Consider the following 24,901-nt stretch of genomic DNA (forward strand, 5'->3'; position numbering starts at 1 on the left):
GGATTTTTATTTGTGCATGTGTTCCTGCAATTGATCTCTTTGATGACATTCTCATTCATAGAAAGCGTTTGATTTATGAGCGTAGGACGAATCGCAAACAGCAGCGGCTCAGCCCTGGCTGCGGCCGGGCCGCCCTGCTCAGCTCCACGCCTGGGGCTGGAGACCCACCGGGGTCCTCACAAGCCTCCAACGCTGCCAGGATTTAGGGGGCAGAAGGGTGGAGGAAGGCAGGGTGCAAACCCATGGAGAAAGATTGCAATTTCATTGTAACTTCCAAGCCTTAGCTGTTAAGAGCCGGGTTCCTAAATCAACCCGCCCCCCACACATGTTGCTTACACGCTGCGTTTTCTCACGGTAAGTAAGTAGCCATCACAGCAGAGCTCAGTAAGGGGAAAATCAGCATGGGGAGATGTAAGAAGGGGGAAAAAACCAGAACAACCCAGTAACGTGCCCTAGATCACATTTTATTGATATTTCATTTAAAGTGCTTTTTCTCTTTCTCTCTCTAGAAACTGGGTTAATTTATAACCTAGGGCGCAGAAACTCTCCATTTTAAATCTCAACTTGGTAACCTGACTTCACAGCTTTAATGATCCATTATTTGCCATGTAAACAGATTTAAGAATGAAATATTGATTTTTCTGACCCTGAAAAAAGAATCCTAGAATGATTGAACCAGAGGATTGGAAAGAAACCTTTCTGAAGTGCATTTTCCAGCTAGTAACCATTGTTTTGTTTTTTTGTTTTGTTTTGTTTTTCTCTACCTTTTAGGTCTGTTTGCCTGGACCCATCAACAGCTGGGAGGCTAATCAACCACACTGAAAATGTTTCCGGGATTGTGGGGGAGGGGTTGGAATGTAGATGTTTGAAACAAATGTGTATAAATAAATGAATTGTTGATAACTTAGTTATTGACCTGAAGACTGGTAGCTTGTTAAAGAAACTCCATGTTCCTCCTTCCTGGAGTTGGGGGTTTCTGTAGGCACTTTATTGCTCCACTTTCAAAAGCTTGGGCTTGGCCCAACTCAGAGGCTGCCCAATCCTGTTTCTAGTACCAATTTAAATCTATGGCTTGAACATCTACACTGAAAAACCAAATCCATTCCCTTTAAAAAGAAAGAAGGAAAGGGGGGGGGGAAGCACTTCTCAGAAGTCCTAACCATTTTCTGGCTCTCTTTTTTGTTGTTGTCTATTGAAGACTTTGAACACGCCCCCTTAATAAATATATTAAAATTGAAAAAGAAGATGAATTGTGACCAGAATTTTATTTACCAAGTTAGACTAAAAGAGGAAAAAGAAACCGTTATGAGCCTTGAGAAAGAGGGGGGAGAAAAAAATAAGAAAGCTACTTATAGCAAAGGAGAATTTATTCTACCAAAAATACTCATGACAATGCATCCTAATGTAATACAAAAATAAACAGAAAGTGAAGATACAATTATATGATCACTTTCTTGCAGGCCTCATATATTGCTTTCAGGAAATCACATAGAGGGTCGTTGGATTAGATTTAGAACAACTAAATAACTCCGAAATCATCTGTAAAAGATGGCTCTGAAACGGGATCAGGAGAATCACTAAACAGAAAATCTTCCACATTTAGAGGAGAGACAGGGTGGGTCAAGAAGAAAAGAAAATAAAAATCAGGAATAAAAGAAGGCCAAACCACCTGGTGAAAGGGGTTTTTGTTTTGTGATGCTTTGTTTTGCTTTAATGTTTTTAGTAATTCAGATGCTGCAAGTCGATTGTGGTGAGTGTGTCTGTAAAAAAGTCAAAGCTGTCAGCTGAAATATCTACGGGACTGTCGAGGGAACCTGGCAAACTGGGCGAGACTGCGTCTGAAAGCTGCAGGCAGGAATCTGCGGAAAAAACGTTAAAGTCCTGCAAAGAGGGGACCTCGAGGGCCTCGGGACTGTCATTGTTTAGGCCAGAGCCACAGTTCTGGCCCATTGTTGACAAGCAGTTAGAAACAGTGGGTGACTGGTGCTGAAAATGTTTCAGATTTTTCTCATTGCTGGTTAAAGGCGAAACTGGGAAACTTTGGGAGTCGCCATTGTGTCCATTGGGAGCCTGCTGCTGAGAGAGGGCATTTTGCTGAAAAGTGTAACCTTCCCTCTCCAGAAGGGCCCCGGAGACGCTGAGGGCTTGCTCAAAGAGCGACTTCTCCTCCTCGTCCTCCTCCACTTTCTCAGAGTCTTCGAGGCTTTTAAATTTCCCTTCGCTGTTTTGGTTCTCCTTGCACTGGGTCTGCCTCTTGTGCTTCATCCTCCGGTTCTGAAACCACACTTTCACTTGTCTCTCAGTCAAATCCAGCAGCGCCGCAATTTCCACCCTTCGGGGTCTGCAAAGGTACTTGTTGAAATGAAATTCTTTTTCCAGCTCTAAAAGCTGCGTGTTGGTGTAAGCAGTTCTCAGGCGCCGCGAGCCCCCGCCGCTGCCATCGGCGATTTCCAGGGATTCTGCGGAAAGGGAAACCAACAAGAGACACACGCACAGTTGGAGGTGGAGGGGTCCGAGCGGGGTTATTCCACTGGAGAATAAATATAGCAGAAAAGATCAACTGCAACAAAATGGCCGCCCCTGGATGCAGGAGAGCTATTGTGCTGCCTTTCCTGGGAGCCCAGCCCGGGGAGACCCCATCTCTTCCACCTCCATCCAATTCCTGCCTGTGGCTCCCCCCAACCTCTCCATCCGGGAGCAAACTTTATATTAGCCACACCACAATTTATAATTAATGCATCAGCTGCTTAGCTGAGCAAGAGCGATCTATCACTCTTCATTACTGTCAAAAAGCCAAACTCTAGGACAACTAGACAAGAGGAGGTCAGTTCCAACTCAAATAAATCATCCCACATTACACAAGTTAGGGAAAGTTTTCACCCCCCTCTTCTTAAAAATATATGTGTGTCTCATTGTGCAGCGCAGGATCCCTTTTCTCTCCATCAAACCCACTCCTGAGCCCACAGGGGAAGGGAAGGCAGCCAAGCATCTCTCCCTCTCTCCCCCTTCTCTCCCAGCCCACGCTCCCCTCCCCCATAACCGCTCCCCGGGCAGCCCAGGAGGGGAAAAGGGTCCCGGGACCTGGGGCCAAGTCTTTGGACTGACCTTTGTGGCTGAGGCAGGCAGGGCCGGTGGCGGCGGCGGCGGCGGCGGAGGCGGGCGGCAGCGCGGTTTTCTTGGCCGCCTTCTTCTCCTTCATCCAGGGGTACTCGGGCGGCTGCAGGGCGCCGGCGGGCACTGGGCTGCCCCGGCTGCCCGCGGGGCTCGGCTTGGGGCGGCCGCCAGCGCCGTGGCGAGGGTGACTGCCCGGGTTCAGGCTGGGAATGGTCTGCTCAAAAGGAGGAGGAATCAGTGTCGAGTGTGAAAGCGTCGAGGTCTTGATTGATGAACTTTGAAATGTATCAGCGACAGGGGGAAAAGATGTCAGGCACTCAGCGAGCGACGGCTGGCTATTGATAAAACCAATCTCTCGCTCAAATTCGTAATTCATGGCCTTCTCCTTGGAGCCCCCTCGGAGAAAAAGTTCCCACTTCTGGAGGGGCTTTGGGGGGGCAAGGCCCAGGAAAAAGGCGAGAGCAGAGGAAAAAAAAATCTATCATAGAAGATCGCTGCTGGGGTGTTTTTTTTCTAATTCACTGATTACAGCCGTATGGGGACCGCGCTACTATTAAACTATTGAATTCATGGAGACAAGGTTGAAATTGGACCGAATTGGCTGTCACATGATTGCTTCTGCCCAATGACAATTTGGGCTTTAATCAAAAGAAGCCACTGTCTGTTTGATTGATCCAAAAAAGTCGGGAAGGAACGCCTCATTGGGGGCCAGCGAGGCTTTATTTACACTTTTTTCAGGGTAAAAATACATATATGTGGGTGTGGGTGGGGATGCCCGGGAGTGCGTGGGGGCGAGGGTGCCTGCCTGCCTCCTGATCGGCATAGATCGGGTGTGTGCGCCTGGGAGTGTGTGGAGTGTGAGTGTGTGCGAGCGTGAGCCCTGCTGCCGGGCCCGCCGGCGGCCGCCCTCTGCCTCCCCCGCACACTCCGCGCATTGTTTGGGACTGTCGGGAAGACGCCTCGCACCTCACAAATCATTTAAGCACCTCAGTCTGACGCCTGCAGTCATTAACAAAGTAATCCATTAATCTTCAAAGTTTTGACACCCGAGAGCCCCGCATCCCAGCCACATAAGTTCTGCTAAGGCAGGAGGAAGGAGCAGAGGGAGAGGGGAGAGGAGACAGGGAGAAGAAAGAGAGAGGGAAGGAGGGAGGGAGGGAGGGAGAGAGGGAGAGGGGGAGAGAGAGAGAGAGAGAAGGAGAAGGAGAGAGAGGAGACACAGAAAAGAGAGGATTCATTTTGGGGTCTTCCCTCTTTTATTTCCCTTTTCCTCCTCCACCGTTTCTAAAACCAGTTCCTGGATCTCAGAAGTGATCCTTGTTTTCCTTCCTCTCTGTCTTTCCCTCTTTTCCTCTTTCTCCCTCTTCTCCCCTCTCCCCTTCCCTCTCACTTCTATCTACCTCTCCTTCCCCAAACCCCTCCCGCATGCCCTCGCCCCCCCCAAAGCCCAGCTTGGAGTCCGCGCCCCCAGACCCGGACCCCAGCCCATTGTTAGCCGGCTTTTCCAAGGCTGCCTTGCATCTGGCTCCAGAGGGAAGCGGAAGACGGGAGGCGGCTCTCGAAGCTTCCCAACCTTCCTGTGCCATCAACTTTTCAAGAGTGGCTCGAGAAAGATAGATGCATGTGCCAAGCGAGACAACAACCCCAGGTCCATGTGTCCAAATCCCTGTAGCCAGGGCGGCGGCCAACCAAAGCAATGCCACCCCAAGCAGGCTCCTGCGGCTCCTGGCATTCTAGGTTTCATACCCATAGGGCTCGGGTGCGGTGAGTATTTCTGATTTCCAGGAAGTCTGTTGGAAGTTAGCAGCAGGGAGGGAGAAGGCGCTTGTTCCTCTCTTTTTCCCTTTTCTCTTCCTCTCCTTCTTCTCCTGGTCCTTGTCGCTCTGACTGGGGGCTTGTGGGTTCAGATGCAATGCGTGTTCCCTGGCAGCCCAAACTGCCTCCCGCACCTTTCCGCTCCTGGGCCACCAGGGATGTTTGCACTCAGGTTCTGCTGTGGGAAACAGCACCGCAGGTGAGAGAGGGCAACCTCAGGAGGAATTAGGAAGGTTCTCTTTTTCTCTGTTCACGCTCTCTTTTTTTCCAATTCGGAGACTTGAGACTGAGGACATCTTGGACTGTGCTGGAGGGTTCAAAAGATAACACCTTTAGGTACCAAACAATAACTTTTTAAAAATCCACCAAGCCAGAAAGAGGGGAGGAGGCTGAAAGAGAAATCTGAGGGTATCTCTTTTCCCTCAAACCCCGAGGAGGATGATTCGCTTTTGCTTCTTTTGAAATGGACCAAGTGATCAGACTCCCCCAGGCCGGCAGGCATCCGTGGCAGGAAAATAAATCATTCTGATGGCCAGGGAGAGAGAGGTTGGTGAGGGAGAAAAAATCTACGTAGAAAACAAGAAAGGCCGACCACGGCACAAGGCTAGGACTCCATTTCTGAGGCCGGCATCAAAGGGGGCTTGGGTGGAAATTAGATATAAAGTGGCCTCCATCACTGCCTAGCCCAGAACATCGCCTTACAGATAGAGATGCTATTTTGGAAAATGTGAGGTTTTTCAGTTTTCTTGCTTTTATTCCAAACAAAGCTCTGAAGGAAGTCTGGGTGCGATCAATCTTGCTCACCAAAAGCCTTGACAGCTTCTGGCCCTTAAGAACACATTTCAGCTTCGAGCTCTTTCCAAGATCAAATGTGGCCGAGCAAAGAGGAGAGCAGGAAACGCAAGTAAACAAGGAAAACTAGTCTTTTTAAAGATATCTTTTGGGCAGCAGGAAGAGTTATAAGGCTGCTTTTAGGAAAGGTGCTTTTGCACATTCTGGGATAGTGGCTTTGGCATTTGTTTTTACCAGAAGTAATATTGAGGGGCTAAGGGGAGGGGGAGTTATGGAGAGGGAGCAGCGCTGCCCCCATATCGCTGAGGCTTTGTCAGGGGCTGCGTGGGTGAGAGCTTTCTGCTCGCCTCAGCGGCCTTAATTCAAATACCATCTGGAAGCAAACCCTTTTCTTTAACCATTCAACACTGAAATCTTCCCCAAATCTATTACTTTAACTCAGGAATATTTTAATGAGGACTTATTTTTAATATCTTTGAAGCTGGAGGTGAGATCAATTATTTTTTCTTTGAAACCTAAAATGAATGTTTTGACTGCCAAGATATGGGAAATCATATTGGAATCTCATTTAAAAATCTGTGCCCTGAGGGAAGGAGGATGCCTCCAAACCAGTCCCCTCTCAGCTAAACAGTAGGTTTTAGAAATGGGTTCAAATAGTGGTATCTCTGAAAGATTTTCCTCTGTGAATGGATAGCGCTTGTGCGCTCCTGTTTTCTCTCTCTCTCTCTCTCTCTCTCTCTCCATTGTACCTTATCTTACCGGGTAATTTTATACACTTCTGTAAAATTTTTACTTATAGAAGACTTCTGTGGTTACTCAGCCTGCTCAGTAGATCTGAACAACCACAAGGGCGGAAGCTCCGGTCCTCACAAAGACTGGTTTTCCAGCCTCTGGATTTCTGAGGTGCGCCATATTTCGGCAGGGAGGTTGGGGTGGGGAGGGGAGCAAGTCTACTCCTTCCATAGCCCAAACTCTTTAAAAATAAAGAAATATATATGTGTATCAAGAGCCCCAGAACAGATGTGGGAGACGTATCTCAGGCTGTGAGATAAACACCCAGGTCTCTATAGATGCCTGGCTTTGCACCTTCTGAGCCTTTTTTCTTTTTCTTAAAATGTGAGAAGTTTCCCTAAAAGCAGCTCCTGGGGACCCAGGAGATATCCCCAAATGGCTCCAGTGCCTCTTTCTAAAGACCATCTGAGGGAGCTTCTCAGGGGAAAGATAGAGGCCATGATGATGGATATTTTGGATTGCAAACAAAATGGCGACATTTTTCACCTCCGTCTCTGAAAGATACAATCCAGAGAGAAGGAGGATTTATTTCTCACATCAGATGCTTCTGATCCCGAGACGCAGGTGGTTTCTCACTTCCAATTTAGAAAGGGGGTGTTGATAGGGATACAGTTTCTGAGGTTTTCACTTTCTGAATTCGGTTCCTTCTCCAAGCAATTCTTTAATATGAAAATAAAAATATTTCCCTTTCCTGTGCCTGCTTTTGCGTCTGCCAGCCAGTCAGTAGGCAGCCCTATCTTAAATCCAGGAGTCGAAATGTAATGCTTAGCTCCTGCAGCATCAAATGAAAGAAGTACTTATAAAATTGCATTTTTATTAGAAAGATACCAATCTCCTTTCTCTCTCCTCCTCCCCCTGGGGCCATAAAAGGACAGTGAGGAGGGATGAAGGAGAGGAAATAAATCCAGGGGATGCCAAATCCTAAATTCCAGGATGAAGATGAAGCTGGGACTCAAGCAGTCCAGGGAAGGGCTCCCGGGAGGCTCCTGGGAGGTCAGCCTTTCTTTTGCTGGAGACCTGGGTAAAGCTCTGTCTCCTTCGAGCTCTCAGTGGGGATTTTAGGAGTGATTCTTTCCTCCTGGAGCGATGAGACCGAAAAGCATCCACAGACAGTCCGGTTGGTCCAGAAAATGCTCGGCATCCTCCGCGCGGCTGACGATTCCCAGGGTTTAAAGCCTTGGCCGGTCCGCTTTGACCAGGAGGAACGTCTTGGAGAAGACAGCCCTGCCTTACTCCCCAGCGGGGCCTCTCGGGCACCTGTGCGTCCCCGCCGCGCTTCGGGCTGGCGGCCTTTTGTTTCTCCCGCACTCAGCAGTCCGCAGCCCCTGCGCCAGCGCGGGCCCCTCCGTGGCAGCTGGGAATCAGGCAGCCCAGCGGGCTGGCGCTCGGCGTTTCCAGAGCTGCCCGCCTCCGGGAGCTCTCGCAGCCTTCGCAAGAATTCGCCGTGCTCCCAGGCGAGCCGCCGGGCCAGGCCCCCACTCCGGAGCTGGAAGGCTTGCCGCGGCCTGCTCAGCTAGTTCGCCTCTGCCTGAATTTCACGCAGACCCCCATCTTCGGCCAAAGAACCCCTTCTGAACACGGATATTATTCAGAATAAAAACTTTATTTATTTATTTTTTTGTTTAGTTTCTCAGAATGTGAGCAGCAAGGAATGTAGAACTCTCAAAACAAATCTAGCATTTTCCACGTTTACAGATTGTTTTTTTTGTTTTTTTTTTTTTGTTTTTTTCAGTTTCGCCGGATGTTAAAACCTAAATCACTGTTTTCAAAAGCTGGATCCTCTCTGGTATTATTGCATCATTACCGTTTTTATAAAGGAATTATATTTCCCTTTCAAATAAAAAATTTTTCTATGTACGCCAATACATTATTGAACAAAAGGCCCAAGAAACCTTCTGAACAATCAGGGTACAGAATTTCTTTAATATAAATACGAACGGATGGGGATAAATAATATTTAAAACTTAGATTATTCAATGCTTGCAAAAAAAATATAAATAAATCTGACTGTTCACCAGCATACACACACGGAAAGACGTACACTTAGTCATCCTTGCACAGGGAGCCCCTGTTTCAAAGCGCCTTTGATTTTTTTTTTCTCGCTCTTAACAAGAAGTGCAATTAAAAAAAAAAACCCTAAAAATTAAAAAAAAAAAAGTAATTGCTTCCCCTCGGGAGCCATAATGTACGAACAAATTCACATTGAAGAACTCGGCTAGAAAATTTGTTCATATACCCTGTTTCTGATCAAAGAGTAGAGAAGGTAAAGGATGCAGGGCCAGTGGCCGAGCGAGGGGTGGGAGGAGATAAACATAGCTACTGATACTGACAGCCATTCCAGCAACCAAGATTGCTACGTCACATAAACTATAAAAACGCCTTACCAAAGAAAACAAAACGGGGTGGGGGGAAGGTAGAGGGGGCAGAGGAGAAAAAAGGGAGGGCAGGAAGAACCTTAAAACAACAACAAAAAAGTAAACGTAGAAGAAAGGTGGGGGCAGCGGGGGTCTCTCCTGGCGCGCAGCCCCGAGCCCACCATCACAGGTGGGTGAGCTTGGGGGCTTCCTGAATTCTTCCCTGAGAAGGATGGTGGGCGGTAAGGTCCGTGTAGGTGGGGTGCGGCTCCCCTGGCCCGGGCCCGTGATGGTGGCCGCTGCCCAGCGGCCCAGCACCCCCGTAGTCCATGGCTGCCGAGGCGGCGTGGGGGAGGTGAGTTAGGCCAAAGAGGGCAGGCCCAGAGTTGCTCATGGGCTCCACATAGCTGCCCCCCACGAAGACGGGGCTTCCCTGTAAGTGTGGGGTCCCATAGCTGCCGTTGCCCTGCAGGCCATGCGCGTGTGGGTCATAGTCGGGCGTACCCCCCGCCCCCGCCGCGGTGTAGCGCTTCTGTGGGGGCGGTGGGGGCGCGCAGCTTGGCAGGGGTGCGGGGTAGGAGGCGGGGGGCAGCCCATAGGCGCCCTGGGGAGGCTTGGAGAAAGGCGGGGGCGACTGGGGCTCATATGGGACGCTGTTGACCAGCGAATGCATAGAGTTCAGATAGCCGCCCGCGCCCGGGGGCACGGGGCTGCGACTTGGGGACTGACCCCCTGATGACGTCAGCATGCCCTTGCCCTTCTGATCCTTCTTGTACTTCATGCGGCGATTCTGGAACCAGATCTTGATCTGGCGCTCGGTGAGGTTCAGCAGGTTGGCCATCTCCACCCGGCGCGGCCGGCACAGGTAGCGGTTGAAGTGGAATTCCTTCTCCAGCTCCACCAGCTGCGCGCTCGTGTAGGCGGTGCGCGCCCGTTTGGACGACGCCTGCCCAGGCGGGCTCTTGTCGCCAGCGCAGCTCTCCCCTGCGAGGACAGAGGAGAGAGCAAAGGACAGAGGAAGAGAGCCATCAGGGGCTGCCCCAAGCCCCGCCTAGCCCCTGACCCCGCCAGGCCCCTCCTTGCTCCAGGCCCCAAGATCCCTCTGTCAGGGCCCAGAAAAGGGGATGAGGAACTAGGTGCTGCCCTCTGTCCTGGTGGGGAAACGGTGCCAGCAGCTGGGTAGCTAGCCCCTCATTCAGTCAAGTTGCAAGTCATAAGCTTCCCTAAGCGCAGAGAGGTTAAGAACAGAAAAGCAGAACCCCAGTTTGCCTTCCTGGTCTGTATTTCTGTCCTGGAGCTCTTCACTTTCTGAATCATTTCATCCTTCAGGCCTATCAGACTACAAGCTCCCTGTGGGCAGGTCTCCCATCTTCATTCCCTTCACAGTAACTGGAATGTGGGGCACCTAATATACACTCAATAAACCTTTCCCTTTTTCACTGTCTGACTGAAGGATTGGACAGTTGCCTCAACTGGCCACTAATTTAGTCTACCCAGTGGAGATGGGCAGAGTGGAAGCCCCGATCTGGAAGGCCTTCTTTGCCCAAAGAAAGAGATCCCACTGAAAGTACCAATTTATGGTGGGATGACCCAGGCCCCTAATGCTGGGTCCTATTAATTAGGGTTCTTCATGTCATCAAGCAGCGTTCCGCATTTCCATCCACTAATCTGCCCTCCTATCCTCCCCTCCTCCTCCCAAATCTTGACTCTGGAGGGTCCCAGATGCTCAGGCTCAGAGCAGAGTACTGCCAACTGGAGAAGGCAGGGGAAACGGTAACCAAGATGCTGGGAAGCCCAAGACCCAGGGCCTGTCCTCTAGTCTAGTTCCTGGAGGCCCATGTGGTTCCTATTAGCATGAGAAGTCCAAATCCCCTCCCCCAGGAGATCTCTGGCTGCCTTCATTGTACTAAGTCTGAGTAGGGCCTTCCCAGAGGTAAGGCAGCCACTCCATCTACTGGAGCAAAAATTACAAATTGGCTCTATTTATAAGCAAAGCATTGATTCTCATTTGGAATGGTGACTAGGCCTGCTTTTACTTTGCCACATTTCATTGTGGAGTGGATGTCACTGTTTCATTAGAAATGAGGAATTGTGCTAAAAGAGAGAGTACAGCTCAGGTCTGTTGTGCCCAAAGGTCCTAACTCCAAGAGTGGAGTAAGAAGGGATTCCAAACTCACTAGGCCCCACCTGCTCTTGGAGAAGTCAAGAGAGACTCCCATCAGGGCTTCATGGTCACACAGAGTCCTGTCACCCCCCCAGTGAAGGAGAAGGAGCAGTTAATTCTTGAAAATGTTCCAGCGCTCCCAGACCATGCTGGCTGTGGCGGAGATGGCTGGGAGAGGGGGGCGGGAGCCAGGCCGGAGGACCCTCCTCCAGAAGGCACCGCTTTACCTGAGCTGGAGCCGCTGGTTTTCTGCTTTGTGTTTTGCCGAGACTCTTTCATCCAGGGGAAGATTTGTTTGGCCACGGTGGGTGAGTTGAGTAGGGGGCTCTTGGCTGCGCTGGCGGGAGTGGGGTTGCTGCTGGCATTCTGAGGTGGGGACACCGAAGAGGGGGGAGGGGGCGCGGCAGGAGCGGGGGCTGGAGGCTGCGGCGGGGGTTGAGGCTGCTGTGGAGCTGGGGGCGCGGCCTGGGGCGGCGGCGGGGCCAGGGGTGGCTCGCCCAGGCCTGGGGGTTGGCTGGGCGGGCCGCTCAGGGTGCGCAGACACGCCTCGCTCAGCTCATGCGCCTTGGGGTGGCCCCCGGCGCTGGCGGGCGACTGGAGTGAACAGGCTGGTCGGTGGTACTCGCCATCAGCGCCCAGTGCCGCGGACGCCGGGTACGGCTGCTGACTGGCATTATAAGCGAACCCGTTGGCTGCCTGGTAGGGGTAGCCACCGTAGATCGCGGAGCTGTCGTAGTAGGTCGCTTTTTGCATCGCGTTGTTTCACAATCTTGATCGCACACTCTGACAGGGGCTTGACACCCGTGAGGGCGCACATTGGCACGCCCCCGCGGTCACGTGACGCTCCGCCGCCAATGGCCGCCCCGCGCAGACCTGGGGGGCGAGAATCGCAGCGCGGTGAGGGCTCCGCGCAAATCCATCTTACTCTCAATAGCTAAGTGACATGAAAGCCATAAAAGAAAAAGTGGTCAGCAATATTTAGCAGCACGACTTGGCCCCGGGCGCAGAGAGCCGCGCTATAAAAAGCCGCTGGAATTTACTGGCAGCTACAAATATTTGCTTAACTTGCGTCTGGAGTTGGGGGGTTTTCCGGGGAGAGAGGAGAAGAGTAAGCGAGGGCTGGAAGCCGGGTCTCCAGAGCTGGAGTCCAAAAGAAGAAAGGCTGATACTGATGGGCTAGAAAGAAACAGGGCTGGAATCCTTTTCCAGAGAAAGAGGAACTTGGGGTGTCCCTTCATCTCAGCTCTTTGGCCTCGTCCGGCGGGACCCGCGACTCCTTGCCTCTCAGGATCTTGGGGAAGGGGCAAGGGGGCAAAGGGGAGCGTAGGTTGCCAGTTTGTTCTCCAGTCCTCGCTTTAGGACTGATATTTGACAAAAGAGCCCTGACGCGGGGTGACTTCCCATCCAGTCCCTTCTTGAATCTTCCAGCACCCAAGAGAGGTATGCACAAAAAATTTTCAGGCAATTGCCCTACCCTACCCCGATGGATTTCAGAAGCTGAGCTGTTAGGCAGTTAATCTACCCTTGTGCAGGGATATGACCTACCTCTTCCAAATAAGCCCCTTGTGGCCAAGAAGGGGAGAGAAAAAGTTTAGAAGGAACATCCTGTGTGGGAAGGGACCAACAACAACACTCGCTCCAGCAAGTCAAACTCAAATCCTGGACAGTGCTTTACTCCTTTCCTTATTTCTCAGGCATGACCCAGCAAGCCACTCCCACCTCTTCCCCGTTAGAGAAGGTCCCCAGACCTTACTGCCTTGGACTTTCTGAGGTGCTGTTATTCAGGGCAACTATCAAATTCTACCTGTTAAAACATGATGGATTAGAGAAAAAAAACAACCCACCAGGAACCTGAAAAACCAGCGTTCATCTCCATGACCACGGCTTGAACTCTCCTTCCAACTTAACGATAATAGGTTCTGTCTTAGAAACTGCTATGTAATTTGATGTATGGGGGTCATTTGGCTCCGGACGAGGGATGGAAGCACAAGCCATAAAATCCTGCCAGAGTTCCCTGATCTTTGTGTGCCGCTGTTGTTGATATTTGTTATTTGGCCTATTTACCTGCTTCAGAAACACCAAGTAAAAGGTCAACCACGGGAATCTTAAAAGCAACTGAAAGCCTTCTCAACCCTTTTAAAAAATTTATTATTTAGAAAGCAGTTTGCAGAAGTGAAATCTATGTTTTATTTTTGTTTTCAGCCTTTGCATGGTCAATCTCTGGTTCTCAGCTGAGAAAAGTTCCATGTGAGTGTGTTTATATATGTATACACACACACACATACACACAGAGAATGACAGTCTCTCTGTTTAAGAAAAAAATACAATGACAAATTCATGAAGAAAAAGGGTTAGTTCATGCCCCAACTATGTATATTTGAGTCCTGGAGTCATTCAAGTTCTCTAGGAATAGCAGACACTTTGTTAACTGGAAAACACCATCTACCCACAGATGATTACAATTTTGTTTTTAATAATGGGCTTCTTTGGATTTCGTTATTAAACCAACAATCTGACCAACATCTGGAAAACAAGCACAATTAATTTTCCAGAACCTCAATTAACAATTACATCTTCCCTTATCCAAGTTACTGTGCATGATCTCGAGCCCTGGAGTATTGTTTCTATTTTGGAAATAGATAGGAAGCTACAGATCCCATGATCGAAAATAAATAGGGAATAAAATAAAATTTAAAACTGAACAGCAATTGAAAGTCTCAGTTTCCTGTTCTTTCACTGAAAACAGTTCCTATTACATTTGGCAGTGTTAATGTGTGCCATTATAAAATTTTAAGATACTAGGCTTGTGTAAAATAAAATGTCAGGTTAAGAAAATTACTCCAGACACTTGAACACAAAGATATTAGATAAAACAAAATTAAGGTGATTTTGAACGTGCAACACTTCAAGTGACTTGCTAATCCATTCTCACAAGCTATATTGGCCTGCTACTTACTTAAGTCTTTTCATCAAGTTGTGCGTTGTCTTGTAAATAACAAAAATACCATGAAAAACCAAAGAGCATACAACAGCCCCCATAAACTGAAAATATGAATTCACCTCGGAGATCCCACCAAAGTCCTTCCTATTGTTTGAGGTCAGAAGACAACCACCGTGGGGCCCACACATTGCTCCCCTCCTGCCCCCACCCCAGCCCCCAAAGTTTGCAACCTAGTAAAGAAGTTGGAGATCTGCCAGTCTGGAAACTTGCTTTGCACCCGCCACCCCCCCCCCCCAAGCAAGGGCTGGGGATGGGAGGAGATTCCTCCGAAAAGATCTGTTTCTGGACAATAACCCCCAGGTGCAAGAGCTGAAAGAGAGTTGAGGAGGCTAAATTGAGTGCAGAAAGCAAGCCCTATTGTCTTTCTGGAAGATCTGCCCAAATTCAACCTCCTTCCTTCAGACACCGCTCCGTCTTTCTACTCCCGCCCCTTCCTCAGCCTGCCCTCACCCCGACTTTAAGCGGGAATATCGGGCAAAAGCTCCCGTGTCCCCTTGCCCACCCCTCCCTCCCTCCCCAACCCAGAAAAGTTGGGGCTGGGCTAGGGAGAGGGAAGAGGTGGGGGCGGGGATGGGAAAGCGGCCTGAACTCGAAGTGTAAGGGTATCAGTCACTGCCGGGAAGGAAGCTCCGGCTTGTGAACTCTTCTTGAACCGAGATTTAAGTCTGCAGCCATAAATCACCGAGACGTAAACTCCGCCATTCAGCGCTGAGAGCGGCCGGTTGTGGCCCTGCTTACCTTAACTTCTGACGAGCGCCGCGAGCGCAGGCTCGGGCTCGGGCTCGGGCTCGGGCTCCGGCCCCCGGCCCGGCTCGGCCGCCCGGCCGGGTCCCCTAGGCACGGGATGGGCACCGACCCTCAGCATCAGCCGAGACGGCGGGCGGGAGGGAGACCCCAAGGCCCGGACGCCGCGGAGCAGAGCGTGGCGGCTTCGCTGCTCCGGCACGGCTCGCCCAGGGCGGACTGGGGCGGCTTGGACCCCCCCCTCCCACCCACCCCACCCTCCCACCCCTCCCCCACACCCCCGCCCCCTGCCCTTCCCGAGGGCAGCAGCCGCGGCCCGGAGATAAGCGCTAGCGCGGCGCACTGCTCTGCCTGGGCTAGTGGCACCGACTTGGGTATGTTTCTTATGAATATTACACGCGGAGCAGCGTCTGGTCGGGGGGTGCGGTGGGGGGTGCTAGGGGCGGGCGGGAGGGGAGGCCGAGGCGGCTGGGGAAGCGCGGGGCGGCGTGGGGGATGGGGCTGAGGCGAGGGGAGGGACAGGAGCGAGAGGGGGAACTCGGCGGCGGCGGCGGCGGCGGCGGGAGGAGGGCAGCCTCCCCCCAGCCCCCAACGCCCTCCCTCTCCTCGCTTCTAGGCGTCACTAAAGTCCAGGAAAATTATGCTAATGAGGACAAACGGCTCTCACAAAGGGGCTCTCTAGCCGGGCTCTATTTCTTAGGAATCCATTTGAGAAACCACCTAACCTCTGCCCTGGACACTTCCAGTTGGGGTGCAAGGGGAAAGAGAACCAGGAGAAGAGTTCTCCAGACTTTGGGCACTTTACCGCATCTGTCACCCCCAATCTGAGAACCTCAAAGCAATCCTTGGGGGGAAGGGGTAGGGCTTCCTTTCTCAAGAGACCTCCCCAAGAGCCAACTGGGCTGTCTTGGTTATATTTTTAGTCAGAAACCCTTAAAATCCTGGCAGCCAGGAGGGAAGTAGCCTGGGGGAAATGCACGCAAGTCCAGGCAGTGAAATGGGTTGCTCTGGGCTCAGGTACACACTGAAGTGCCTAGAAACCTGGGTCTCCAGCTCTTCTGTGCCCATTTCCCAGTACAGACAGGCAGCTCACTCACAGGAAAAGACAGGTAAAACTCTGACCCCAACGCCAACAATGTCTATGATGTTCCCCCCTCCCAATTAGTGGTATACAGGGACTCTAAGCAGAGGAAAGGCCTGAGTGTGCCCGGTAATATTGCCACAACTTTAAGGAGGATGGACTTCCCCCTTCTAATGCCTCCCTCAACTCTCCAGATTCAGAAGTGAACTCTGCAAGGGTATGTGTGTGGCAAAAAGAGAAATGGAGCTTTCGTGCAATTCCAAGGTGTCAACGGCCAGTCCTTCTCAAAGGAAGGTGTTAAAAATATAAGTAGTATGTTTAAACTGTCAGGGAGCCAAAGTGTCACCTTAGAGCAAAAACAAAGCCAAGGGAAAAGGGAGAAATCAAAAAGCACTCCTGGCCAGGGTGGCCTCATGCATACCAATGGTTTTTGTCATTTATGGCTGGGCAAGATTTATGACTCGGCGCCCCAAAGCTGTAAACAGAGCACAAAACAGCAAACACTTGCTCCTTATGGCATATTGCGGCAGCCAAACTTGAAAGGGGGAGCCGGGCGGCGTAGGAGGTGAGAGCCGCCGCAAAAATCCGCTCGGCTGCATTTTCCCTTCAAACCGGCCGGGTCGGATGTGGCATTTGAAGAAAGAAGGCGTGGGTCAATAATCAACCCGCACTTTCTCCTCCAAACTGCTGACACGACTCTCACCGCCTTCTCAGCTAAGCCAGCTGCAGGGAAGGCCAGCTTTCCGTGAGAACCTGCCAAGGGAGGGGACCTCCTGGGCCAAGAGGGCTGAGGGCACCGAGGTGAGGGCTGGGGCATCCGGGGTGCATACCTTTTCACCGGCACCAAGACTGTGCGGGGCAAAATGCTGGGACTGGACCCGAGGAGCCGCAGGAGCCGAGGGAAAGCTGGGGCAGGAGGTCGGGACGGGGTCTCTGCCGATCCCAGACTAGGTCGCTTCTGGGCGGCTAGCTGCAGCAGGCAGAAATGGGACTCTGACCTCAAGTCTAGGGTCTGCCGTCCTGGCATGTAGACCTCCGGGATTTGGGCCTCTCTGCTGAAATCCACAGGACTGGCTTTTGGAGCATGGCAGGCGAGGTGATTAAAAATAATAATTTATGATTGCTGAAGGTTTTTCATTTATTATTGTTTTTTAAGAGAAAAATATTGCCTGTCGATTTCCACTGCCAGAAATGACCCACCGCTGCCTCTGTGGTTCCCTTTCTAGGCAGATCCCGCAGCCATTCGCCCTGCTCAGCCAAAACCACTGAGGTTTTCTTTGTGGAGAGGAACCCTTGGCTCCTCCAACCCCCCCCCACCCCCGTCCCTGTGCTCCCTGATGTCTTACCCAGGGGGACTAGAAGAAAACATTTTCTCAGCACTACAAAAATATCTGAACAGCAAAGGTGTGTTTGTGCCTCTCTACCCTTTACAGGGGCCTCCTGGAGAACATGTCTGGGAGGGCCTGGGGTCGATCCGAAGCTGTCTGTGCAGCCAGGGAGAAAGGTGAGGCAAAAAGAGGCATCGGAATCCAGGAATGGGGAGGAAAATTAATGAGGAAATACACTTGCCTGTGAGGGCGAGGCGGGCATTTTGAGGGTAAAAGGGGACTAGCCTGTTTTTTATAGCCGTAGTTAGCTATAACGGAGTGCCTTTAGCTCTTTCCACAAAGGAAAAACCAACTGGTGCTCTATAAACTGGACTATGGGTTTCCTCTCACTGTGCACACTTTTATACAGAACCAGTTTGAGAGTCCATCCCTAGATATTTATTCCACTTGCTGGCACTGAAGTGACAATAAAAAGATGCTTTTAACAAACCTCTATTCCCTCTCTCATTCTTTCTAGCGAAACTATATTATTTATGAGTCTTTAACTGGGTCAAAAATGCGCCAGAACTGGGTCATAAATCATATGAAATGCTGACAAGTAATTGAACAGCAATTAAAGCTTACATTTTATTTCCAAGGGGTGTTTTAGAGCACTTGAAACGGCCTCAGTTAAACACGGTTGGCGCGGAGGCCGGCAGCGGGGGAGGGTAGAAGCAGCCCTTCCGTTCTGGGGATGTAAATCCCACTCAAGTAGGGGAAGCTTGATTTGATTTTTTTTTTTCAAGTACAGAAAGAAATAAGATTTTTTTTTTAAAGCCACGGGCAAATCTGATTCCTGACTCCTTGTAGACACCTCTTTCCTCCACTCCAAGATCGCCAAGAGCAGAGGAAAGCAAAGTTTCCTTCACCTTTTCAGGGAGTTTTCATCCTTCCCAGGAGCGCCGGGTCTCCAAAGTGCAATTACCGCGGGCTTGCCCAGTAATTTGGAATCACAGTTTAACTCTCATCTGCCTCTTTCCTGGCTACAGTGCTGTTTCTGGGGTCGGAAGCCCGAGACATGTCTGCCTGTGCTTTCTGTGGACTCTGCCTCTGGAATTCTCTCTAGCCCAGGGCGCACGAGCCAGTGCTTAAAACTCCGCGAGCCGGCTGGGTGTGTTACAATGGGGTGTCCAGGCCATGCACAATATGAAGCCCAAGCCCAGGTCTGGCTCCCTCCTTCTCTCCGAAATTTAGACTAACAGAGCTTCTGGGCGTCCGGCACGCTTACCCCCACCCTAAGCGGCTCCTAGGTCTGAGCTGTCCTTCGTCCACCCCTACCCGGGTAGAGAGGGTGCTGGGGAAACAATGGCGCGTCCTCCGGGTCTGGCACCTTTGGTCCCGCGTGTGGGAAATCGCATCCTACAACCCAGCACTGAACAAAGTGGCCCGAAGCATCATCAATAAAATGGCAGCGCATCTACACACTCATTGATTTCCCTCTCCCAGCTGCTCCGGCTGCCCCGGTCAGCCCTACCTCCCCGTCCCCGGCCGCCCGCAAACGCGACCAACCCGGGAGCGAGTCCCCTTCCCATCCACCCAGCCCCCACCCCCTCCAGGCAGTCTCGCCGAGCGAGCGCAGCGCGGGCCACCGCGGCCTGAAGCCGCGCTTCAGGACCCTCCCTCCGCCTGGGGCTCAGCTCCTGGGACTCAAGCCCGCTGCAGTGGACAAAGCCGCCTGAGCGCTGGAGGCCACCGGGCTTACCGCGTAGCCCCCAAGTGCCCTTGCCTTTATACCCCCCAACACTTTCCAGGGAATTAAACTCAGTCTGAGGCGCTACTGGGGATCTTTCAAATGGTTTCGGTTCTACAAGAGAAACAAAGGAAGAGAGGGGCTGAGGGTCCTGTCGGTGAACCAGGGTCTCCTCGCCTGACCTTTGTCTCTCACAGCCATAACTCACTCTAGATATGAACAATCAGCGGAAATACCTTAAAATAAATTCCATCCTCCTGGTGTGGCCTCGAGTCCCATCGGCTAGCTCGCCCAGAACCGCTCCATGAGCACTGAAAACTGCAACCCGCTAGGAGAGCGCTCTCCGGAGAAGGGGAAGGAGAAGGAGGAGGTGGGTGCGTGGGGGTGGGGGAAAAAGGCTCTCGCTCTGTAGAGAATCTAGAAAACGTAATCACAGGCGAAGCCCGCCCGGGTCTCCGCTCCAAATGCCACAATAATGCGCTGTATTATGTGCTCACGTGGTCATACGTCAACTTAAATCCTTTTATTTGAAATAGGGAATCACTGACGGGACTAGGTTTCCAAGCAGAACATTCAGCTTTGGGGGAGGGGAAGCGGGGAACCTTGGCCAGCAGTGGGGAAGAGTTTTGTCCAGGGCAGTAGGACAATGGGGGCATCCCCCCCAACATGTGCCATACTGGGCCACTTATCTCCACTTACATTTCTTTACAAATGATTCAAACAGAAGAGATCAGCAATGCTGTCCCCATTCTTAGAGTCCATGTAACTTTCTGTAGTCTTCCACTTACAGACAAGCCGAAGCCTACACACCCAAGCACTCTAGTCTCCCCTGTCCCACTAGCCAGTGCGTCAAAAAGCAAAGCCCAGGCCTTGTTTCCAGAAGAAAACCCAGTAATGACTGGCTTAGTTGGTGGACCCCCTCATGGCCCGCCATTGTATGGAGTTTGCTAACACCCACACCATACACCACACCACTGGAGAAACCAAAAAGGACCCAAATTACCTGACAAAAGGCTAAAGCACCTCCTCCAAGTCCAACTGATTTTGTTCATTGGGAGTCCTCTAGGAAAGAGGTGCTTAGCTCTAGAGTGGTGGTCAGGGTTTTGCAAGATATGGAGGGACTCAGTGCCCCGGCTAAACCTACACTTACGCATTTCCTCAGTGCATAGCGGGAGTGGTACATGAAAGTATAGGCTTCTAACAATGGAAAATGTAAGGGGAAATGATCTAATTGACTCTGTAAGAGAAAAAAAATACATATATATACAACCAGACTTTACTGGCATCACTTGAATTAAACTACAAGATAACCTGGGACCTTCTTTGCACATGGGTCTGTCCACCCACCTCTAAGACAAGTCTGTCCACCAACAGAAAATGAACTGGACCAACTCTGCTCCGGAAGAACCTGGCTGAAACAAATAAGCCCCCTGTTCTACTCCTGATTTCTGCTTGGTGACACTGTCCACTGATTTTAACACTTCACCCTCTCAGGAGCTAACTAAAAAGTTCCTCTTTTCAGGTCTTAGTTTCCAAACTTTGGGAGTGCTCTTCGAAGGGGTGAGATCCTCATGCCTTATTCTTTTCTTTCTTTAGAGTGGATCTTCAGCTGGCTAGGCCTCTCTAAGTGTGAGGGGTCACTTATAGCAGCTGCAGGAGGCTGTGCATGATTCTGCCCCTCCCCTCCTCCCCTGCAGGGACCTGGTGAGAATGTAAGGCCCTCAGTAAGGGGGCCTGGTCATGGGGGCGTCCAAATCAGAAGGGCAATAAAAGAGGAGACCTAATCCCTTGGAAGTGAGCCCTGGCCTATGCTGGTGGCAGTATTCCAACAAAGTTCTGTCTGTGGTAGAGCTAGGAGAGAACCTCTCTGTGAACTGTCCCAACTCTGACCTAAGCCACAAGCTGGAAAGTGAGAACCCAAAGTGAAAACTTGCTTCTCTTAGGTATGGGGGTGGGGGATAGGACCAAAGGCTGGTACCCAAAAAGCACTCTCCTGTCCCCTAAGGATTCAGACCACTAATACATTGTCCTCTGCTCCCCTTATGCACCCCTCCTTCCACACCAGTGCCAAATATTTCACACTGAACTCTCCTGATAGCCTAGAAAGGACCTGGAAGTATTGCCAAATTGCTGGCAAACTACCCTCTCCCCCAGCCAAAGTTTCTGCAGAGACTTCAACTCAAAGATGAGAAGGGGCCCCCTTCAGAACTCTCAGAACAGTCTGGAGCAAATCGAAACTCCGAGGCCATAAATCAATGGGAGAAGTATTCGGTACTGCTTCGGAGAAATGCCTTAACGCCAGCAAGGCCCAATGGCGGCATCTCAGCTCTAGCCAGGAGCCTCCTTGCCGCTATTAACAGCCCAGTTAATGCTCCAACTGCTGTTTAACAATTAACATTAACGACTTGGGTTGGAATGGGGTGATTTGGTGGGATGTGAAGGGAAAAATCGGAGGAAGTCAAAGGAAATTTAACTTTTGAGGTGAAAACGGCTTCCCTAAGAGAGACCTTGGTCTGGGCAGGCCACCAGGCAACCAGCAGCCGAGAGCCCTCCCTCACCACTCTGAAACCCAGTCTCCTTGAGCAAGGCTACGGGCCTTTTAAAGTTCCCCTCCAGAGAATGAGGCTAGAGGTGCTCAAGTACGGAGGCCCAGGCTGGGGAACCTCAGCTGCCAGTCCCTTTCCACTTACTCCTCCAGGCCCCAACCTGACCAGTGCTGGGGACACATGCCCTGGATCCATTTCACCAGAGCCAAAATAGGTGGAAAGTTGTGTTGGAAGGAGCACGTGAGCAAGGATACAGAGCTTTAGTCAATATTTGCAAGGCTGTTGGCAGATTAGATATATCTGTATTCAAACACTGCAATCTGATTTCTCTGTCAAAAATACACTTAACATTTTTTTCCCCTTTAGTTAACTGTAGTGGTTTTGCTACTTAGCATCAGGTAAGGCCCGCTTAGCCCATCTTTTTTTTTTTTTTTTTTGGTGGAGGTTATAGATCATTATTTAACATGAGATATTTCCTGTGGGTGCAGCTGCAGTACAAATGGGCTCCAAATTCTCTGGAGGCATATGGATGTATATATAATTTTATACACATGGTCTATAACTCCCGCAACTATGTATACATGCAATGGTTCTGTTGTGTACAGAGATGCAAATCATAGGTACACCCTGATTTGCAAATTCCTGAAACACTCCACCTATACTTGATATAAATGGTCATACAATAGCTGAGAACGTAACCCAGCTTTACTATTACCCTGTTTACTTTCCATCTGATAAAATAATAATTGTATCCAGAACACCATATAAGCCTTAGAGTGTTGCTGAATAGCATGTTGCAATTAATTAACAACCTGGTATCTATTTGGGGAGCAAATTTTAGGGAAGACAGAGGCCTAGGGAATAGAAAACAAAAACTCAGAAAACTTTTTAAAATAAATAATTCCTGAAAGAACAAAGCAAACCCAGTCCTTCATACCAAGCTTCCGAAAGCTATTCCTGCAGCCCCTCCCCCAAACAGGCACGAAATTTATGGATCTTTTACAAGGTAATAAACCACAGTAATTACCTCCCTGCATTCCCAAACTAAGAGAACAAATTAAGCCAGAACTTGAAAAGAATTTTAAAGAGTTTTCTCTTGTTTCCAATAGGAAAAGCAAACGCAGAGACCTGGAAGACCCGTGCTTTTCCTGTTGGAAGAACAGAGCATCAGCCCGGCTAAAGGAACGGAGGAGACCCATTGCCTGCGACGGTCTACACATTCGAAAGGCAGTAACTTCCCTCTTGCCAAGGAAAGGCAGAAGGATGGGAGAAACTGCAAGGCGGCGAGACAAGTTTTCCTCAACGCAGATCTCCGCCTGACGACCATTCCCGAACTCACAGTCTCCGCAGGCGCCGCGAACAGTCGACAAGGAGAGCGGCCCACGCAGCGGCCGCCGCGCCCGTGGCCTCTACTTGCTTTTGCCCTCTCCGTGTAGTGGTTTGTTTGGAGCTTACCCGAAGAAAGAAACACACCCCGTTGACACCCCCCACCCCCACGCGCACACACATCTTTGGTCTCGGCAACCACCCCTCCTGCACAAAGCCGGCCGGCTTTGGGGCAGACTCTTTGTCTGCTTGAAGCCCCGCATTCTCGGGGAGTGCAGCTGAAGGGAACCCAGCTCCAAAATGCCTCCGAAGTTAAATATTGACCAGAACCTCTTTCAGAGGGCTGCAGCTCCTTGGAAGAGTAAACTCCCTCCAAAGGCCCGTGCAAAGCCCGGCGGAGTGCAGAGTTAGCGCCGCGCTTACCTCGAAAGACGAAGACGGATCCAGTGATTGTCTCCAACTCGGGGCACTCAGGGAATCGCCTTTTCCGGTGTGCCGGCGCTCTGCGGACAAATAAACAGCAGAGGGTAAACGCTGGCTGCGAAGGAAGGGAGTTGGAGCACCGGAGTTGGAAGGGCGGCCGGCGCGGGCGCCACGGTGGCCCCCGGGGTGACGCGGACACGGAGGAGTCGCCAGGGCACTCGTCCATGAGGCGCACTCGTTGCTTGTAAGGGTCCAGTCTAAGAATGGCCTGAAGATGGTGATTTATTTTTGTAAAATAAATACATACTCCATCTCCGCACCCACATTCTCCTCTTTCTTTCTTTTTACGGGGGGTGGGATGAGGAAAGAGGGTAGGGGGAAGAAAATGGACGGGCAGAGGAAGATGGGAAGGTGGAGGAAGCTTCGCCTTTGGTGCCAGCTCTGCTCCGAGAGCTCCTCACGCACCTCAACTTGGGGAATGTGAATGCACGCTTTATTTTCTTTGGCTAACAAAGGGAAGCCCTATCTGGGAGCATTCAATCACGGACTCTCTTGAAACCTCACTAATAGTGTTCATTTCTGTTTGGCGGGAAACTAGACCCCGGCTCAGTCCCTGGGCCGGGGGGCAGTCTTGAGAGGTTTTGTCTTCTGGTTCATTCAAGCCCTGGGTGCGTCACTTCTCGGTCCCAGTGGGCTGGCGGGACTACCGCAGCACCCAGTCCCTCAGAGCAGGCCAACCATGGCTGTTGGAAATGGGGGGAAATGGCAAGGAGGCAGACATCGGACAATACCCGGTCTGGGGGGCCTATTCAGCCTGGCCTTATGCAGCAACGACAAGCCATCCGATGCCCTATTTCTGCTGCCAACTCATCCCTCAAGATATTTGCAACCCTGTCTTGCTCTCTAACTAGCAAATGGTCAGTCAACTTTCGGGGGATGGAGCGAAGACGCTGGGGAAGGGAGGAAAGAATCATCCTCAGTGCTGAAACCAAGCTGGGAGAAGTTCTCTGCTGACTAGGACTCTGTTCCGCAACCCTATCCCCCACTACCCTTTCACCCAGGCCCGAGTAGCCTCCCCACACGCCAGCCTGCCCCAAACCCGCCCTCCATGCCTGTCTCCAGCCCATGCAATCCTGCTGAGAGCCTGAGAGGCTACCAAATAGCTGACAAGCCCCCTGACCCTCAGGCTTCAGGGCCCCCCCCCAGCACATTGAACAAGTGGCCACAAACCAGAAACTAGTTGCCCTCTGCCACCACCTCAACCTGCAGCCCCCACCCTCTGTCAGGCCCTTGGGACTCAAGAGTCCGCGCTGGGCCCCCTTTCTCTAGTTCAAACTCGCCCTCTGTATCCCCAAAGGAAGTGCTCCTGGCCTTGGGGCTCCTGGAGTGACTCTGAGCAAGGTGGGGCTTAGCTTCTTGGTGCCATTCGACTTCGCTCCAGAAAGATCCGCTATGCCACCATCCGCCACCCCTCCCCCCAACGATGCTTAGGAGTATTGTAATTATTATGGTTATTATTGTTGTTGCTATTTCCTTATCCCCAAGTCAAATATTCATGGCTGCTGTTCCCCATAAATCGTTCAGACTAATGAGTCACAAAGACATGCTGCCCAGGTCTCTCCCTCTGCAATGGCCACCGCCGCCGCCGCCGCCGCCGTGGCCTCTCTCTCTTGGCGTTTTTGGCGCTCGCTT

At 51.1% G+C, this 24,901-nt stretch overlaps 2 protein-coding genes across 4 annotated transcripts in view; both read right to left on the reverse strand.

Annotated features, from left to right (window-relative positions):
- Positions 1–1,162: 1,162 nt before the first annotated feature.
- On the reverse strand, positions 1,163–23,294 carry HOXA2 (homeobox A2). The gene is made up of 3 exons (XM_026508185.4): positions 23,210–23,294; positions 3,106–5,236; positions 1,163–2,459 (listed from the first exon to the last, which is right to left on the reverse strand). Exons 2-3 carry the CDS (start codon positions 3,488–3,490, stop codon positions 1,720–1,722), a joined length of 1,125 nt encoding a protein of 374 aa, XP_026363970.1. The 5' UTR covers positions 3,491–5,236; positions 23,210–23,294; the 3' UTR covers positions 1,163–1,719.
- The window catches only part of HOXA3 (homeobox A3), a 32,868-nt gene continuing 16,062 nt past the window's right edge, over positions 8,096–24,901 (reverse strand). The window contains exons 2-4 of one of the 3 annotated variants that reach the window (XM_057304346.1): positions 23,210–23,289; positions 11,259–11,904; positions 8,096–9,851 (exon numbers count right to left, since the gene is read on the reverse strand). In XM_057304346.1, coding sequence (XP_057160329.1) covers positions 9,052–9,851; positions 11,259–11,784 — 1,326 coding nt within the window. In that variant the 5' untranslated portion in view covers positions 11,785–11,904; positions 23,210–23,289 and the 3' untranslated portion in view covers positions 8,096–9,051. Of the gene's footprint in view, positions 9,852–11,258; positions 14,160–14,770; positions 14,991–23,209; positions 23,290–24,901 lie in introns of those variants that run through there. The other 2 variants (XM_057304347.1, XM_026508232.4) reach the window with 2 other exon arrangements.

Source organism: Ursus arctos, unplaced genomic scaffold (assembly GCF_023065955.2).
Source record: "Ursus arctos isolate Adak ecotype North America unplaced genomic scaffold, UrsArc2.0 scaffold_3, whole genome shotgun sequence".
Taxonomy (NCBI): domain Eukaryota; kingdom Metazoa; phylum Chordata; class Mammalia; order Carnivora; family Ursidae; genus Ursus; species Ursus arctos.